The following is a 20,000-nucleotide window of genomic DNA, read 5'->3' as shown; positions in this document are numbered from 1 at the left end:
ATCATCACCATCATCACCATCATCATCATCATCATCATCACCATCATCACCACATCACCACCATCATCACCATCATCATCATCATCACCATCATCATCATCATCATCATCATCATCACCATCATCATCATCACCATCATCATCATCATCATCATCATCATCATCACCATCATCACCATCATCATCATCATCATCATCATCATCATCAGATCCATTTAAAGAGATGTGACTCTACTACAGGTGATTAATTCAGCTACTTCAGTTAATCAAAAGGACTTGAATAGATCGTCTTTAATGATAATTAATTTCCATAAGTACAAGTTTACTGCAGTTGGAGTCTTTTATAAAGACATCGGTGACCACTGTGCAGTGTCTGTGTGAGAAATTCAACAAACAGCTTATTTATCTTGGGATTACTAGATTATAGTTAGATTTTTCTAACTATAAGTAATAAGCACGCCCCTTTCAGTCCTGGGTTTAGTGAGACTCTCTCTACCCTTATTAGACAGAGAAACATCACCTGGGCTAAAGGTGAAGAAAACAAACCATTCACTAGATTGAGGTTCCTGTAGAGTATTATGAAATAAATGTACTAAATTAATATAAAATGCAAAACGTAAATATGTTCTTTCTATGGAAAATGAAAATATAAATAATCCTATAATGTTTTGGAAGTTAGTTAAATCTATATCGATTGCAAGTTTATCATTTAAAGTTCCAGATCATTTAATTGTCAACCAAACTGTAGTTAAGGGTAGAGTAGATATTGCTGAATTTAATAAGTAATTTTTTTCTGCTGCCTTAAGTTCTGAGTCTATTAATTCTGTACCTTCATGAAATCTGTTGATCCTGTTAAACATTGCCCTGAACAAGTGTTTAATTTTTCTCCCATTACAACTTCCCAGCCTTAATGTTGCCAGACATTAAAAATCAGCAGGAGTTGATCAAATTGAGCCCTGTTTTTAAAAATACTTCTAATACCATTCCAAAAATGTGGAAATCCACATCGTCATTCCATTATTAAAATGTGGAGACCCTTCCTAATAATCATTGTCCTATCTGCAGATTACCAGTTCTATCTAAAATATTCGAATCATTGATAAATGATCAAATAAAACAATTTCTAACTGATAATAATACCCTCAATTTTCACCAATCGGGTTTTAGAGCAGGTCACAGTACCGTAACTGCAGCTATGTTAGTCACAAATGACATCATAAACTTTTTAGATAGCAAACTTTTTTAGATAAAAGTTCTGTGCAGCCTTATTTGTTGACCTTTCGAAAGCTTTTTACAGAAACTTGGGTCTATAGGTTTTAGTGAAGCTGCTCTAAAATGGTTCTAAAACTATTTTATGAGCGCACTCAATGTTTCTCACCTTTCCATCAAGTAAAAAAAGGAGTTCCTCAAGGATCCATTTTAGCTCCCCTTTTGTTTTCTATTTTCATCAATGATTTAGTCTTCGGAGTGGATTCCGCTAATATACTTCCGTATGCTGACGACACGATCATTCATACTGCAGCATCATCTTTAAATCACGCTCTACTGAACTTACAGAATACAGTCAATGTTATACAACAATCTGTGTCAATGTTGAAATTGATTGAAATGTTGAAAAAGACAAAATATATGATTTGTGGTCGTACTCATGTTAAGGTAACGGATGTGGCCATTTCCACTTTAGATGGAACAACATTGAAAGAGTTAGCTCTTATAAATACTGAGGTATAAGGTTGATGAAAAACTAGTTTTTAATGTACATATCGATAATCTGTAGAAGCTTAAACCAAAATTGAGGTTCTTTTATCATTTAAAAAACTGCTTTCCTTATGAGGCTAGAAAGAAAATAGTGGAGATTAGTTTTTTTAAATCTATAGTTGATTATGGTGAAGTTGTTTATATACATGCGGCTTCATCTTTATTAAGGAAACTGGACCGTGTCTATCATGCAGCGTTACGCTTGTTTGTGGTGCAAATTCACGTACTCATCACTGTATACGAGAGGAATCATTGGCATGGACAGCTTTGCATCATAGGAGGAAATTTCATATGTATATGTTCATTGCTAAGGCACTTCTAGGTAAACTGCCCTCTTATATTTCTAATCTCTTAACTTTTTATACACGTAGTTATTGTACTAAATCTCAATCCCACATTCGGTTAAAAGTCCCAAAGGTTTACTCAGAATTTGGCAAACACGCTTTTTCTTTTTCTGCTCCCTGGCCCTGGAACCATCTGCAGCATGTAGTTAAACTGGAGATATCACCACCTCTGAGTACTTTCATACGGCTTTTGCAAACAGTGTTAAAGGAGTGTTGTAAATGCTTTCCTTGATTTTACTCTTATTGTTTTCTGTGATTATCTCTGTGTGACACTCTATCTGCTACATAAATAAATAAATAAACAAACAGAGATACAGAGAGAAAGACAGAGAGATAGACAAACAGTGAGACAGTGAGACTGACAGTGAGAGAGACAGAGAGACAGAGAAACAGACAGACAGACAGACAGTGAGACTGACAGACAGAGAGAGAGACAAAAAGAGAGACAGACAGCTCACCAGTGTATTTTCCTCCAGTGAAGGTCATGGGGAATCCTGAAGCTCCTCCAGCGAAGTCGCTCAGCATCACGTCCACTCCGTGTGGGAGGCGGCCATTATTGGGGCGTGTACAGTCCACTGTGTTCAGGATCATGTGACCTAAGGGGGTGGGATATACCTCAGTGATTTTATAATATATTAGTAATAAAGGTTTTATTCCTGGGGTTTGACTGATAATTTATATGAAGTGTAATTCTAACTGTGATTAATATAAACATTACCTTTATATTCCACAATAATGCAGGTGTCCATCTCCGGGTGAATGCCGTCCATCAGGATCATAAACCGTAAATGTTCATCTACCTGAAAGCACAGGTAACGTCTTAAACACTGCTCAACACAACATCTACCTGAACTAGGGTCTAAGCGTGACTTTACAAACTACTAACATTGAAGTAGTGTATTGTTAAAGTTTACCATTAATATGATCGTTTACTGACGTCGGCTAATTGAATACAGATAATAATATGGATGGATAAACCGAGTCTCTGGTTTACTGTAAAGGACAATAGTCGTGTTTCTGATTGGCTGATGCTGGTGTTATCTATCATCACTTTACACAATACTATGACTGAAATTCTGCACTCCTCTCAGCATTCAGTTTAGGACTTACTTTACACCCGACTCATGCTGGATCAGACCTGCAGCTGCTGGAAAACTGCATGCTAATACAGACAGATCAGATCAGATCAGACATCCACACTTACGTTCTGCCAGACGCCAAATGGAACAACGTTGATGTTAGTCAGTTTCACGCCACTTTTCTCAAGATACCTGTGATGTAATGCAGTATAATAAATACTTTACTCTCCTTTAACTGTTTCACCAGTGTACAAGCAAAAGACAATCAGACAGGAGACGCAACTTACCAGAAAACGGGACGTTCTGTGTTTCCAACATATATGGGTAAATCTGATCTTCTCTCAGCAAGTAACTTCAGCGTGGGATAACTGCAAAAAACACGCCATAAACACACACTGTAAATACACACACTGTAAATACACACTGTAAACACACACACTGTAAATACACACACTGTAAATACACACTGTAAACACACACACTGTAAATACACACACTGTAAATACACACTGTAAACACACACACTGTAAACACACACTGTAAACACACACACTGTAAACACACTGTAAATACACACTGTAAATACACACACTGTAAATACACACTGTAAACACACACTGTAAACACACACACTGTAAACACACACACTGTAAATACACACACTGTAAATACACACTGTAAACACACACACTGTAAACACACACTGTAAACACACACACTGTAAACACACTGTAAATACACACTGTAAATACACACACTGTAAACACACACTGTAAACACACACACTGTAAACACACACTGTAAATACACACACTGTAAACACACACACTGTAAACACACACACTGTAAATACACACACTGTAAACACACACACTGTAAACACACACTGTAAATACACACACTGTAAACACACACACTGTAAACACACACACTGTAAACACACACTGTAAATACACACTGTAAACACACACACTGTAAACACACACACTGTAAATACACACTGTAAATACACACACTGTAAACACACACTGTAAACACACACACTGTAAATACACACTGTAAACACACACACTGTAAACACACACTGTAAACACACACACTGTAAACACACACTGTAAATACACACAGTGTAAATACACACACTGTAAACACACACTGTAAACACACACACTGTAAACACACACTGTAAATACACACACTGTAAATACACACACTGTAAACACACACACTGTAAACACACACTGTAAACACACACACTGTAAACACACACACTGTAAACACACATTGTAAACACACACACTGTAAACACACACACTGTAAATACACACTGTAAACACACACACTGTAAATACACACTGTAAATACACACACTGTAAACACACACTGTAAACACACACACTGTAAACACACAGTGTAAACACACACACTGTAAACACACACTGTAAACACACACTGTAAACACACACACTGTAAATACACACACTGTAAATACACACACTGTAAACACACACACTGTAAATACACACTGTAAATACACACACTGTAAACACACACTGTAAACACACACTGTAAACACACACACTGTAAACACACACTGTAAACATACACACTGTAAATACACACACTGTAAATACACACTGTAAACACACGCTGTAAACACACACACTGTAAACACACACTGTAAATACACACACTGTAAATACACACACTGTAAATACACACTGTAAACACACACACTGTAAATACACACACTGTAAACACACACTGTAAACACACACTGTAAATACACACACTGTAAACACACACTGTAAACACACACACTGTAAATACACACACTGTAAACACACACTGTAAACACACACACTGTAAACACACACTGTAAACACACACGCTGTAAACACACACACTGTAAACACACACTGTAAACACACGCTGTAAACACACACAGTGTAAACACACAGTGTAAACACACGCTGTAAACACACACTGTAAACACACACGCTGTAAACACACAGTGTAAACACACACACTGTAAACACACAGTGTAAATACAAACACTGTAAACACACACACTGTAAACACACACTGTAAACACACACACTGTAAACACACACACTGTAAACACACAGTGTAAATACACACACTGTAAACACACACACTGTAAACACATACTGTAAACACACACACTGTAAACACACACACTGTAAATACACACACACTGTAAACACTCACTGTAAACACACACACTGTAAACTCACACTGTAAATACACACACACTGTAAACACACACTGTAAACACACACTGTAAATACACACACACTGTAAACACACACTGTAAATACACACACACACTGTAAACACACACTGTAAACACACACTGTAAATACACACACTGTAAACACACACACTGTAAATACACACACACTGTAAACACACACTGTAAACACACACTGTAAATACACACACACACTGTAAACACACACTGTAAACACACACTGTAAATACACACACTGTAAACACACACACTGTAAGCACACAGTGTAAACACACACGCTGTAAACACACACACACTGTAAACACACAGTGTAAACACACACGCTGTAAACACACAGTGTAAACACACACAGTGTAAACACACACGCTGTAAACACACAGTGTAAACACACACGCTGTAAACACACACTGTAAATACACACTGTAAACACACACACTGTAAGCACACACTGTAAACACACGCTGTAAACACAGTGTAAACACACGCTGTAAACACACACTGTAAACACACACACTGTAAGCACACACGCTGTAAACACACACTGTAAACACACACACTGTAAGCACACACACTGTAAACACACACTGTAAACACACACACTACACTGTAAACACACTGTAAACACACACTGTAAACACACACACTGTAAACACACACTGTAAACACACACACTGTAAACACACAGTGTAAATACACACACTGTAAACACACACTGTAAACACACACTGTAAACACACACACTGTAAACACACAGTGTAAACACACACACTATAAACACACAGTGTAAACACACACACTGTAAACACACACACTGTAAACACACAGTGTAAACACACACACTGTAAACACACACACTGTAAGCACACAGTGTAAACACACACAGATATGAAGAACCAGCCTGATCTATGATGTTGGTACAGGTGCACAGTTAGTGTGAATAGATGTGATGTACAGTGTCATACACAGACCTGTGTGGAGTTTCTCCTGTGATAAAAGCACTGAGTAACTTCTGAGCTGGAGACTTTTACTACTTTTTTCACAGGAGAAACAGCTCTAGACCACTTGACCTGGAAAGACCTGAAACTCAGATTTATTGAATATTATCTGTTATATGATTACAATAAAACTAAGTATGCGTATTAAACCTATTTCCATGCTTTAAACATTTCTTATTCTATCAGCAGATAATTTTGCTTCTCTCTAGAAATAAATGCCTAAAATCAGCTTTATTATCTGCCGATTTCAAGCGGAAATGAGTGAAATGTCTAGAAATAGGTTTAATAATCTTATAGATGTCATGCTAATGTTTAATGTTTATATTTAAGGTATTTCCACAAAAACTTGTTTTTTTCTACAGGTATATGACTGTTGCACATGGTGATGTCAGTATTCTGTATGAATGCATGCAGTGGTAGATGCAGAGGTAGATGATGTAATTTGAGGACATGCAGCTGATGGAGATGATATTTGAGGAGTTATGTAAATATTTGTCATGCTAATATTTGTTTACATTTAAATTCACCCATTCAGCAAATGCTTTTATCCAAAGCCGGTTAGAAACAATAGTTTATTCTCAAAGACCCGACAGTGACAGCTTCGCAGTACCTGGTCTCAACCTTCTGATCAGTGATCCTGAGCCACAACATCTGCTCTACATGATCACGCAACAAGAGATGTTATGCTAATTATAAGCAGTGTTACCTGAGGTGATCCGAGTGCATGTGGCTGATGTAGACCAGATCTGCAGTGTAGAGTCTCTCCAGTGCATCTGATGGAGGTTCGTGTAAAAGCCACCAACCGCGAGCGAACGCTGGACCCACCAACCACGGATCAAACATCATCCGCTTCGACCCTGCCTTCACTTCCACACATGCGTGTGTGATATAAGTCAGCTGAGGACACACACACACACACACACACACACACACACACACACACACACACACACACACACACACACAACACACAGCTGGTATGTTCTCATATTATTCAGATCTTATCTTCACAGAACTAGCCTGAATTTCCTGACCTGATTCATCACCTCCTGAAGTTCTCTCATCGAGGAACTGAGGAACTCTGTTGGTTTATTCTGCACCACATCATCTACACACTCAGACACGCTATACTACACACCTATACACGCCAACTCAGGCCTCCAACCTCAGAGTTCCTGATGTGTTCCTTTCTAATTTCAAAACATGCTCATAGTCATGCTTCGGTGTCCTCACACACGCTTTCTTTATTTAATCACTGTTCTCATTTGTTAAAGATCAGTAATGAGTACACTTAATTATTCCTGTATAACATGTAACACACACCCACCCACCCACACACACACACACACACACACCCACCCACCCACACACACACCCACACACACACCCACACACACACACACACACCCCTACAACACCCTGAGGCTCAATGAGCAAGAGCCCGTTATTAGGAGGATCTAAGCCTAACATTCCTGACCTGTTTGTGTGTGTTCGTGTGTGTGTGTGTGTGTGTGTGTGTGTGTGTGTGTGTGTGTGTTACCGTAACCTCTCCATGCTGAAGTTCCTCAGCAGGTCTGGGATCAGTTGTCCAAGGGTCAGGAGGGTCCAACTCCACAAACTCCAACCCCCCATCTTCACAATGTACCACCTCTACACACACACACACACACACACACACACACACACACACACACACAATACTGTATCATATGAGGAATTAGATGTAGGGCTGTCATGAATACTCGACTATAATGAAATATTGGTCAGAAAACTCTGTGATAATGTGCAGTGAGTCGCTTTAAACAAACCGTGAGGAAGTCCAGCTTCATGATGGAAAGCACGTGTAAGAGGAAAGAAAAGGAGTTAGTGTATTAGTAAAGAGAAATTTAGACTGTTACATGCAGGTGTGTAGGGGATTGAGACAGGATTGAGGTAGGACGAGGCGGTATTGTGGTGAGATTCAGGCAACATTGAGGCAATATTCAGATGGGATTGAGGTGTGACTGTGGTAAGATTGTGATGGTATTGATGCGGGATTGAGGCAGGATTGTACTGGGATTCAGACAGGATTCTGGCAGAAGTGAGGCAGGGTTGTGATGGGATTGAGGCAGGATTGAGGCAGGATTGAGATGGGATTGAGGCAGGATTGAGATGGGATTGAGGCAGTATCGAGATGGGATTGAGGCAGTATCGAGATGGGATTGAGGCAGGATTGAGCTGGGATTGAGGCAATATTGAGATGGGATTGAGGCAGTATTGAGATGGGATTGAGGCAGTATTGAGATGGGATTGAGGCAGTATTGAGATGGGATTGAGGCAGTATCGAGATGGGATTGAGGCAGTATCGAGATGGGATTGAGGCAGGATTGAGATGGGATTGAGGCAGTATTGAGATGGGATTGAGGCAGGATTGAGATGGGATTGAGGCAATATTGAGATGGGATTGAGGCAGTATTGAGATGGGATTGAGGCAGTATTGAGATGGGATTGAGGCAGGATTGAGATGGGATTGAGGCAATATTGAGATGGGATTGAGGCAGTATTGAGATGGGATTGAGGCAGTATTGAGATGGGATTGAGGCAGTATTGAGATGGGATTGAGGCAGTATTGAGATGGGATTGAGGCAGTATTGAGATGGGATTGAGGCAGTATTGAGATGGGATTGAGGCAGGATTGAGATGGGATTGAGGCAGGATTGAGATGGGATTGAGGCAGTATTGAGATGGGATTGAGGCAGGATTGAGATGGGATTGAAGCAATATTGAGATGGGATTGAAGCAGTATTGAGATGGGATTGAGGCAGGATTGAGATGGGATTGAGGCAATATTGAGGCAGGATTGTGATGTGTGATGTTCAGGTTTCTACAGATAGTTAAAGTGGTGAAACGCTCTCACCGAGTTCGTCCTGCGTGAAGCTGTCTGGAGGATTGACGTACTCCATGGTCTCCACGTTCAGCTTCCAGAAATGTTTAGAGCAGCGAACCGTCCTGAAACATACAGATTTATATGTTTATATATTATTACGCATTTTATAACAATACCATAAAATTAAACAAACATTTTCATGATGATAGATCAAATATTTTAGAATAAATAAAAGACGCACTACATGCTAAAGAACATCAGTGTAGAAGGTGATAAAATAATGGTGTAAAGCAGGATTATCTAAACGCTGAGTTCATGAGCGCCACCTGCTGGACTGGAGGATCCATAAAGACCTTATCTTACTCTGATAATTCCTGAAAATTCACACAGATTCAAAATCTCATGCAATTTTCTAAACTCTTAAGGAGTTAAACTCTTTTATCAGCAGAGTGGAGTAGTGCTAATGTTTTCTCATCATAATGAACAAAATGTATATTTGTACTGCGTCAGGATCTGAAACTGCTTCTTGACAAAAGACAAACTTCAGAAGAAGAAAGAAACAGCTAATAAAACCAAACTGTTTAGCCACAAAAGCTAATTGTTCCAGTATTTTTAGGCTAGTTTTTGTAATTAGCAGAAGTCGTCACATTACTCCCTAACCCTGCTTGGTTGGAATGAAACCCTGCACCCACACCGTCCCTTTCTGGATAAGATTGGACACCCCTGCATTAGTCAGTTATGCTATTGATGCTAGTTAGCTTTGTTCATATTAATGTCATATTAATACATTTATTTACTTTTAAATCAGATTAAAATGTTAGACAAAAATATTCAATGCTTTCTTTTACACCTGAGCTCAATATAAAAGCAACTGGATATATATATATATATATATATATATATATATATATATATATATATATATATATATATATATATATATATATAAACATACATTTTATATTATATACATTTAATATATACAATTCAACTCACATTTTGACTACTTTGGCAGTTTACTGTGTGAGTGTGTGTGGATGTATTTGGGTGTGTGTGGGTTTGTGGTGAAAACAGGTGCAAGGCTTTCAGATGCAAGAGTAATTAAGATGAGATATTTAGGAGCCTTTAAGCAGGTTTATGGGAATGCAGTATGTTGACATTGAGACAGGTTTCCTTTGTGTCAGTTTACATGCTGATACTGTCAGACCCCTCAGTACTGAACTCCTCAAATTCTCAAAAAAGAGCGGAACACAGCAGTGGAAGATTGCTGAAATTACTTCTGTGTGATGTTTGTAAAAATTTTTTTCTATTTTTATGAGATTTTTCTGTGTTTATTACCACGACACACAACCATCTGAGGAACATTTAATAACGCTCAATTCTGACCAAAGTCCAACTGAATACAAACCCAAAGAGGAAGTGAGAAAATAGAGTGCGTTGCCGTTAGTGCTGACTGTCAACCCCTGCAGACTAGAAGTGAGCAACACAGACTCCGCCCACCTGTCAATCATCTAATTATCTAATCGTGATAAAATTTATGTAATAGAATGCTGTTAGTATTGTTACTTCTCTTACTGCTTCTTCTAATTATTACTCTTTAATTTATGTTAGCTAATCTGTTAATGAACTAGGCTGATAAACCAATTTACACAGTAAAGTAATTTTACTTGGTCTAGCGACTGAACAACAGGAGACGTAATGCTAACATTATTGAGGTACTTGCCTAGCGTAGCTATTGTTGCTAAATTATTATGAAACCCAGTATTTATCGCTAAGCATGACCTCGAACTAAAGAAGGGAAAATACAGATGAGTGTTGATGTTTTAGACTGAATCCAATGACATCTTAGCAAGATAATATCTTGAATATGCACAGATTTATACCATATTTCTTACTATGATATTATTATAAAACAAATATACGATTACTCAGCTTGTTTTTACACGCGTAACATTTCCTTCGTGTAATCTTATCACCACGTGTAATCTTATCACCAGGTAATTTTACATCTTCACAGAAACAAGTGTTTTAAATGAGAAAAAAATAGCTGCCATTAGAACAAGATAGGATAGAACACGGGATAGAAACAGTCATTTCAGTCTACTTTGGAGCTCTAATTCTGGTTTAAAATGACACTGCAGGCTCTGTTACAGAGCTCATCATGTTACAGTTGATCATTTTAAGTCCTCAGGTGAGAGACTTTGTTTATTAATGATAAACGTAATCAAAGATCAGATTTGTTGTGCACGTTGAGGTGGTTAGAAGTGCTTACATACTGTCGTATGGGAAAGTTGTCACATGGGTGTTGCTACCAGATGGGCTGGTTTGAGTATTTCAGTTTATAATCTCCTGGGATTTTCACACACAACGGTCTCTACAGTTTATACAAAATAGTATGTTTCGCTTCTTGTTGTTAATTTTAGACAGGACAGGAAGTCTGTGAAATTCTTTTCTTCGCATACGAGAATAGCAAGGTGCCATTTTTAGACAACGTAGTTTTCATGTACTCGGAACATGACTTGGCCATTTGTATGTTTCTTTATTTTGTAATGAAGTGTTTCTTATTTCATTCTTGTTGTTACTGTTAAGACAGGACAGGAAGTGAGGGTGATGCAATCAGGCAGGACAGCAGATTTCAGCAGATAGTCCACATTTAAAACCAGGTTACGGATCAATGTGTCTATATTGTAGTCTATTGACTGTTGTACTGTTTCACCTAGAAATGCACCGATACTAAACTTCTCAGCCGATACGATAACCGATTATTCAGAGTGATATCGGCCGACACCGATAACTGATACCGTAGTTCTGCCTTCTTTTAAATTAATAATAATTAATTCCACAATTCTGAAAGAAATGAAAATAAAAACTTTATTCTCTCCATTTCAGCAAGTTGTTTGACAGTAACTGTTCTCATAAACACAAAACACATGACTGTAATTAACATTAACACATGAACTCGATTCTGAAGATTAAAGTAAGATTATTAACTTATTGAATGTTATTAATTCATATGAACATTGACTGAATTATAAAAACCCTCCTGTTAGTCTCACATTCACTCTCCACACACACAAGCACTTCTACTTCATCCCTGAACATCACACTGGTAATATATCATATCAACTTTTTATATAATAACATTAACTGGATATGAAATGTACTGCTCTACAAATATATTTTTCTGTGCAATATATACTTTTTTGTCAACTCATCTTCATTTAAATCTTTAAACAGTGTACTGAGGCTTTAATTCAGCTCGAGCAGTGCAGGAGAAATATTAATTCGACTCGACGCTGAAACTCGCGCTTCACTGCTGCAGCGTCCGGTGTAAAATGTTATCAGTGCAGAGATTACAGACATTACACACTGCAGTTTTATCGTCATTCCACACAAGAGACATCTTTACACGCAGCACGAAATCGATGAGTTTTCCCACCCTCTTTTGATTGACAGGATATAATCGGCCCTCATCATATTATCATTTTAAACTATCGGCCGATGGCCTATAGCGTGATAAATTGTCTTTATCGGCCGATACATCAGTGCATCTCTAATTTCAACATTAAGAAAAACATAGTTTGATTCAGGTACTTAGTAATATGGAAAAGTACAGAAAATTACTAGCAGTGTTTCCCACACAGGGTTACACTCGGATGTCCTGGCAAAGTATACTGACAGCCCCAGGGTACACGGACATAACAAATAAAAAATAGAGTATATTATTTATGAAGCCATTTTGACAGAATCACACTGATATTCTTAGATATCAGCTAGGGTTAGGACTGGCACCCAGGGTCCAGGGTGTACCCCGCCTTGTGCCCGATGCTCCCTGGGATAGGCTCCAGGTTCCCCGTGACCCTGAAAAGGATAAGCGGTATAGAAGATGGATGGATTGATGGAGCTAGGGTTAGGGTCCTACATATATTCACCTATATTCCTGTATATTCCTATATATATATATATATATATATATATATATATATATATATATATATATATATATATATATATAGGAATATATATATATATTCCTATATACCTTACAGTTCTAGAACTTTCTCCGGTCAGGATTAAGTCTGGTCATGGTGAGACTGTGATTAGCTTCTATGCCACTCAAAGCCCATCTGGGACGTGGATTATAAATCATTACTCTTATATAACTGTTTGTTATGAAATCAAAAAGTGCTAACTGTGTTAAACGGAGCTCCAGTATGAGCGTCATTAGAGTTTTAACTTTAATTCCCTCGCGTTGTATTAAAGTTATTAATGATGGAGACTGGAGTATGATCTGTGCTTAGCACTTACAGTCTTATGAAGAACATCTGCAGTGATCTTTAGGCTGTCTGAGTGGTAACATTTGCAGTAATCTCATATCTGGTCTCTACATCTACATGTATAGAAGTTTACTATAGTTATTAAACCCAGAACGCACGTATCTGCATGAACTCTATCCGAAGTGACCTGCAGGTCTTAACATGTTTTGGAAATGTCTTGAATATGGTAAAATTATTACATTTAAGTGCTGATAGCAGCAGTTACACTGTGTAAATGTAACTCTATTATTCTTATCTACTTCCTGTGTACTCGCTGAAATCACATTCTGCTGCAGTTATTAGCCATTGTGGATTCTCAGACATTGTTTATGTTGGACTAAATTCCATGTCCTTTCTGCCCATATCTTAATAGTTTTACATTAGTTGAGTCATGTCCTTCAGTATCATTTCCCTCAACTGAAAAGTGGAAGTTCTCACCACCATGTCACCAACTGTAAATGAGGACAAACCCATGAAGATACTGTACATCTGACTCTGCTAATTAATCTTCATTACAGCTAGTCTAGTCTAAACAAAACTGCATATCAGGCCCTGCCCACAGTACATTTTTTGAAAACATAATTTGTATTCCTCTGTTTAAAAAAAAATAAAACTATCCACACAAGCAGCGTATTCAAAAAATATCTCCACCCACACAAAAATGTGAAAATCAATTTATAAAGACTGGCACGATGAGGTCAGTGCAGCGGGAGTCCGTTATAAAGTGTTAAACCGCTCATGAATAATGTTAGGAGCTGTGTATCGGGCGAGAGAGAAGAGATCCGACCCAGAAAAACACCAACCAAAGCTGTAAAATAAACACTGAAGAGCTCAAGGGTTCAGATGTGAGGAATTACAGTGAGGTGGAACTTCTGCTTCATGTTCCACTGGAGTACAGCATGTTCTCCTGAGTCTCATCCTAAACCCGGGTTCTCAGTGTGGTTTATAGCATCGGAGCGGTGGATTCTGTCTCCTCCACACACATACACACGCACGCACACACACGCACGCACGCACACACACGTGTAATAATCACACAAAGTCTGCTTAAATTGTAATTAAGATATCTGAAACGTATGTAGTGCTGCACTTGAGTAGATTTATGAGTGTAATTTCTACACACAGTTGAAGTACATTATAAATATACTGTTATGAAGATCCCACATATCATATATACTTCAGTAACTACCCACACTGCTATTAAAATACACTTAAGTACAACCCCAATCCCAAAAATTTTGGGACGCTGTGTAAAATGTAAATAAAAACAGAATGCAATGATTTGTAAATCTCATAAACGTGTGTTATTCACAATAGAACATAGAAAACATATCAAATGTATAAACCGAGGAAATGTACCATTAAAGTAAATAAGATCATTTTGAATTTGATGGCCGCAACACATCTAAAAAAAAGTTGCGACGGGATAACAAAAGGCTGTGAAAGTGAGTGTTAGTAAAAAGAAACAGCTGGAGGTTAATTGGGAACAGGTCAGTAAGGTGATTGGGTATAAAAAGAGGATCTTTGAGAGGCAGTTAACCAATTAACCTAATTAGTTGCATTTACATTTACAAATGAGAAAACATTTATAGTTACAAAATGTTCCTCCAGCTGTTTCCTTTTACTAACGCTTACTTTCCACGCCTTTTGTTGCCCCGTCCCAACTTTTCTGAGACATGTTGTGGCCATCACAACATGAAAATGACCTTCTTTTTTCCAGAGGCTTTATCTCTTCCTGTCTGCACTTCCTCTGCTGTTATCACAGAGACGCCTACAAAACATCCAGAAACTGCACTTCCCCATTTTCTGTTACTTCATTAACCCTTTCCCAGATCGGATTACAGCACCATGTCCTATAACTCTCTGACGTGCACAGCCCACATCCTCCACAACAACAACAACAACAATAACAACAACAACAACCACCTTTCTGTGGACTTTAAAGAGATAATATTATTAATGAATGAATAGTAGCTGATAAATATTAATATGGCACATACGCTTACTTTAGCTCATGAGTTTATGTGAGTTCTCCTCCCTCCCCCCTCACTTCCCCCCTCTCTCCCCCTCTCTGTCTCTCTCTCTCACTCTCTTTTCCTCTCTCTGTCTCTCTCTCCCTCTCTCTGTTTCTCTCTCTCTCTCTCTCTCCCCCTCTCTCTCTCTCCCTCTATCTGTCTCTCTCTCTGTCTCTCTCTCTCTCTCTGTCCGTCTCTCTCTCTCTCTGCGCATGCGTGGTGGAGGAGTGAGTGTGGTGTGTAGAGCATGTGAGAGCGGTTTGGCGTCTTGCCAAAGTTTTTCTCGAGTTTGCTTTTCTTGTTTTTCTTTCATTAATTTATTGAATATCTAGTTAGTGGGATAGCGGTGGTTGGTGAAAGTTGAGAGCGGGAGAGAGTGAGCGGGACGCGTCAGGTGTGTACCGGGGAACGGAGAACAGGGGGAGGAGGTTCTGCTGGCGGTGGGAGAGCAGGTCGGGAGTGAGAACATCTACTCCGCCTCCCGAATGAACAAAGCGGTGGTGATTTTCCTAAAGAAAGAAAGATTCGCCAACACGCTGTGTGAAAGTGGAATATGGCTGAAAGGTGTCACGCTACACGTCACCCCTCTTTCTGCCCCTGCGACGTGAGCCGTTGTTTCTAACGTCCCCCTTCATTAAAGACGAGCTGATCATGAAGGAGCCGACCCACTTCGGGAAGTTCCCCAGTCCCATGACGAACATCCCGCTCGGCTGTAAGAACTCCGCGGTGAAACACGTCCTGTCTTTCCGCAGACAGGTTTATATGTTTATCAACAACCGAGAACAAACGCTGGACATAAACTGTAAGTGTAAACACAGTAACAGCAGCTACACCGTCTTCGCCACCACCGAACGCCCGAGGTGTTTCGGGTGTGGGGAGATCGGGCATAAACGGCTGAGCTGCCCACGCGGAGCGGTGCAGCCGGGGAGCTCCGGGGGAGACACGGCCGGGGTACAGCAGCAGCAGCGCGGAGACAGCCAGCGGGGGACACCGGAGAACAGGAGCCTGGGGCAGAGGAGGTAACGACACACAGAGGTCACAGCAGGAAGAGGTCAGTGACGAACACAACACCACTGAAATGATCACAGCACCCAGTGATAACACTGATACCATGTAGAGGAACTGAACCTAGTGTTTAAATTCAGTGTGGAAGGCTATGGCTACAGCATTTTCGTATCTACAGACACAGACATGAAATGTTTTAAATGTGGCAAAATAGGGCATCTTGTCCAGGCCTGTCCTGAGAGACAGAGTGACCCTGGTGTATCTGAGCGACCGGGGCAAGAAGTAGCTGGGCCTTCTGGAGCCGTTCCCCCTGCGGCTGCAGCTCAGCCCGCTGCTGAAAGCCCCGGAGTTGCCGCTGCACCAGAGCCTAGTGAGAGCGAACCCCAATCTCAGCCTGTAGCCCAGGAACCCACGAAGGATATACCAACCCCAGAGAAGCCCTGCTTGCCTGAAGTGGCTCCAGAGAAGTCCTGCTTGCCTGAACTAGAGAATCCTTGTTTGACCGATAAAGACGCAGTGGATTCTGGTGCAGAGCTGGAGATACCTGCGCTGGCAGAGGCAGGTACAGGGGTGCAGAGCAGTCGCTCAGAAGCACCAGTCACTACGCCGGGGGATGGGGGAGACGTGGAGATGGAGGACGAACCCATGTTTAAAGTACCGAACAAGCGGAAGAAACGAGGTAAGGGACAAGGGAGCAAACAGGCCAAAAGAGACACTAAAGTAGACGGAAAAGAAACAGACAGCGATGATTACATGTCAGATTCTCAGAGAATGAGTTTCTTAAATAAACTAGACAATGTCATTGCTGACTGCAACACTGCCGATATTTTAATTCTGGGTGGGGATTTTAACTGCACAACAGATAACTTGGACAGGAACCATACAGAACCTCATGTAGCCTCCCGTAAGCGCCTGTGGGAGATGATGGAGGCTCACGAACTGATTGATATTTGGAGAAATTTAAATAGAAACCAGAAGCAGTACACGTGGGCCCACTCCATACACAACACACTCTCCCTGGCAAGACTGGATCGCTTTTATGGTTTTAAACATCAGCTGACACTTTTTACTAAATGTTTTATTGTTCCAGTAGGCCTCTCCAAACACAGCATGGTGCAGTGTATCATCAGTAAAGAAAATGTAAAACCAAAGAGTGCTTAATGGCATTTTAACACTGCACTTTTAGAGGATACTAATTTTAGAGAATCTTTTATTTATTTCTGGAATGTTTTTAAATATGAAAAGATGGCTTTTAGTTCTATACAACAGTGGTGGGATGTGGCCAAAGCTCAAATTAAAGCATTTTGTCAACAGTACACTCTTAATGTCACAAGAGACATTATCAGATCTCTGAGAGCCCTGGAGACTGGAATAGTGGAACTCCAGTCTCCACAGGAGATCGAGGGCAGGTTGAAGCCCTCAGAAGTAAAAAAGCTATAATGAATGACCTGTTGGGCATCACAGCACAGGGGGCGCTGGTCCGCTCACGCTTTAAAAGCATGAATGGGATGGACGCTCCTTCTAAGTTCTTCTTTGGTCTAGAGCAGAAGAATGGACAGAAAAGATTCATATATGCTGTGCGAACAGAATCAGGAGATCTTCTGTCAGATCCCGCTGAAATTCGCAAGCAGACAGTTAGCTTCTACTCGAAGCTGTACAGCAGTGAGCAGTCAGGGGCACAGACAGTAGAAGAGAGCTTCCTTAAAGACCTGCCAAAACTCTCAGAGCATGTGGCCAGCGATCTGGACATAGAGCTAACTCTAGCAGAGCTCTATGAAGCTCTCCAAGGGATGGAGAATGGAAGGGCACCAGGCATAGACGGTCTCCCTGTAGAATTCTACAAAGCCTTCTGGACAGTTATAGGGCAGGATGTGCTAGAAGTGTTGCTAGGCAGTGTGAAGGGAGGTGAGCTCCCATTGAGCTGCAGGAGAGCCGTCCTGACCCTCCTGCCCAAAAAGGGAGACCTGACGCATTTGAAGAACTAGCGCCCGGTCTCACTGTTGTGCACTGACTACAAGCTGCTCTCAAAAGCGCTTGCTTCAAGACTGACTAAGGTAATGGAGCAAATCACTCACCTTGACCAGACGTACTGTGTACCCGGCAGGTCTATACTTGATAATATACATTTAATTCGTGACATTTTGGACGTCTCCAGGCTATTGGGATTAAAGACTGGTCTTATTTTTCTAGACCAGGAAAAGGCTTTTGACCGGGTTGAACATGAATACTTGTGGAAGGTGCTGGAAACCTTTGGTTTCAACCCAGGTTTCATGGCCATGATCAAGACTTTGTAGCGTGAAATTGCGAGTGTACTGAAGGTTAATGGTGGTTTGTGTGCCCCTTTTAGAGTCTACAGAGGTATTAGGCAAGGCTGTTCTCTGTCAGGCATGCTGTATACCCTAACGTTTGAACCTCTTTTATGTAAACTGAGAAATCAACTTTCTGGTTTTAAGATATCTCAATCCAGCGCTTCTCTGTGTCTCTCAGCATATGCAGATGACTTAGTCGTAATGCTGGGAACACAATCTAATGTGAATAATTTAATTGATGTTTTAAAAGATTTTGAGATTTTATCTTCTGCCAAGGTCAAGTGGGTCAAAAGTGAAGCCATTTTAGTTGGAGAGTGGGGTGGTGGGCAGCCCACATTACCAGCTGGTTTGGCGTGGAAAGAGGGTGGTTTTAAGTACTTGGGTGTTTATCTAGGCAGCACTGAGTTTTTAAATAAAAATTGGGTGTCTTTGAGAAGGTGAAGGGCAGGTTGAGCAGGTGGAAGTGGTTGGTCCCAAAAATGTCTTCAGGGGACGCACGCTGGTCATCAACAACCTGGCAGCATCAACCCTGTGGCACAAGCTGGCATGTGTGGATCCGCCACCAAACCTGCTCTCGAACATCCAGGCCCTGCTAGTGGACTTCCTCTGGGACAAACTACACTGGATCCCTCAAAAGTGTCCTTCACCTGCCCAAGGAGGAGGGGGGGCAGGGGCTGGTCCATATAGCCAGCAGAACTGCAACCTTCCGACTCCAGTTCATCCAGAGACTCCTCACTGGACCTGAGAGATTGGTATGGAGAGCAGCAGCTTATAGGCTGTTACACACAGTAGGAGGACTGGGATTAGACAGAACTTTGTTTTTAATGGACACAAAAACGTTAGACCTTGCTGGATTACCAGTTTTTTATCATGGGCTTTTTAATATATGGAACTTTTTAAAAAAAACAAATCAAGGGGTGCAGAACACCATACTGGCTGCTGGAGGAACCCCTGGTGAATGGTGGGAGATTAGATATCTCTGGTGTGACCACCCCATCATTATCCAGAGTTCTGGTCTCATCGGGGATTGTGACACTCC

General features: G+C 40.4%; 1 protein-coding gene across 3 annotated transcripts in view; it reads right to left on the bottom strand.

Annotated features, from left to right (window-relative positions):
• cmah (cytidine monophospho-N-acetylneuraminic acid hydroxylase) overlaps positions 1-20,000 on the bottom strand; it is a 58,700-nt gene that overhangs the window by 12,042 nt on the left and 26,658 nt on the right. For 2 of the 3 annotated variants that reach the window (XM_053688036.1, XM_017493771.2), the window contains exons 3-9: positions 9,347-9,438; positions 7,991-8,100; positions 7,157-7,347; positions 3,468-3,548; positions 3,306-3,372; positions 2,820-2,901; positions 2,560-2,697 (exon numbers count right to left, since the gene is read on the bottom strand). In XM_053688036.1, the coding sequence (XP_053544011.1) occupies positions 2,560-2,697; positions 2,820-2,901; positions 3,306-3,372; positions 3,468-3,548; positions 7,157-7,347; positions 7,991-8,100; positions 9,347-9,438 (761 nt within the window). The remainder of the gene's footprint in view (positions 1-2,559; positions 2,698-2,819; positions 2,902-3,305; positions 3,373-3,467; positions 3,549-7,156; positions 7,348-7,990; positions 8,101-9,346; positions 9,439-20,000) is intronic. The other variant, XM_053688037.1, reaches the window with a different exon arrangement.

Source organism: Ictalurus punctatus, chromosome 19, assembly GCF_001660625.3.
Source record: "Ictalurus punctatus breed USDA103 chromosome 19, Coco_2.0, whole genome shotgun sequence".
NCBI classification, from domain to species: domain Eukaryota; kingdom Metazoa; phylum Chordata; class Actinopteri; order Siluriformes; family Ictaluridae; genus Ictalurus; species Ictalurus punctatus.
The sequence above is the reverse complement of the archived record's forward strand: the minus strand, read 5'-3'. Positions and strand labels throughout refer to the sequence as shown.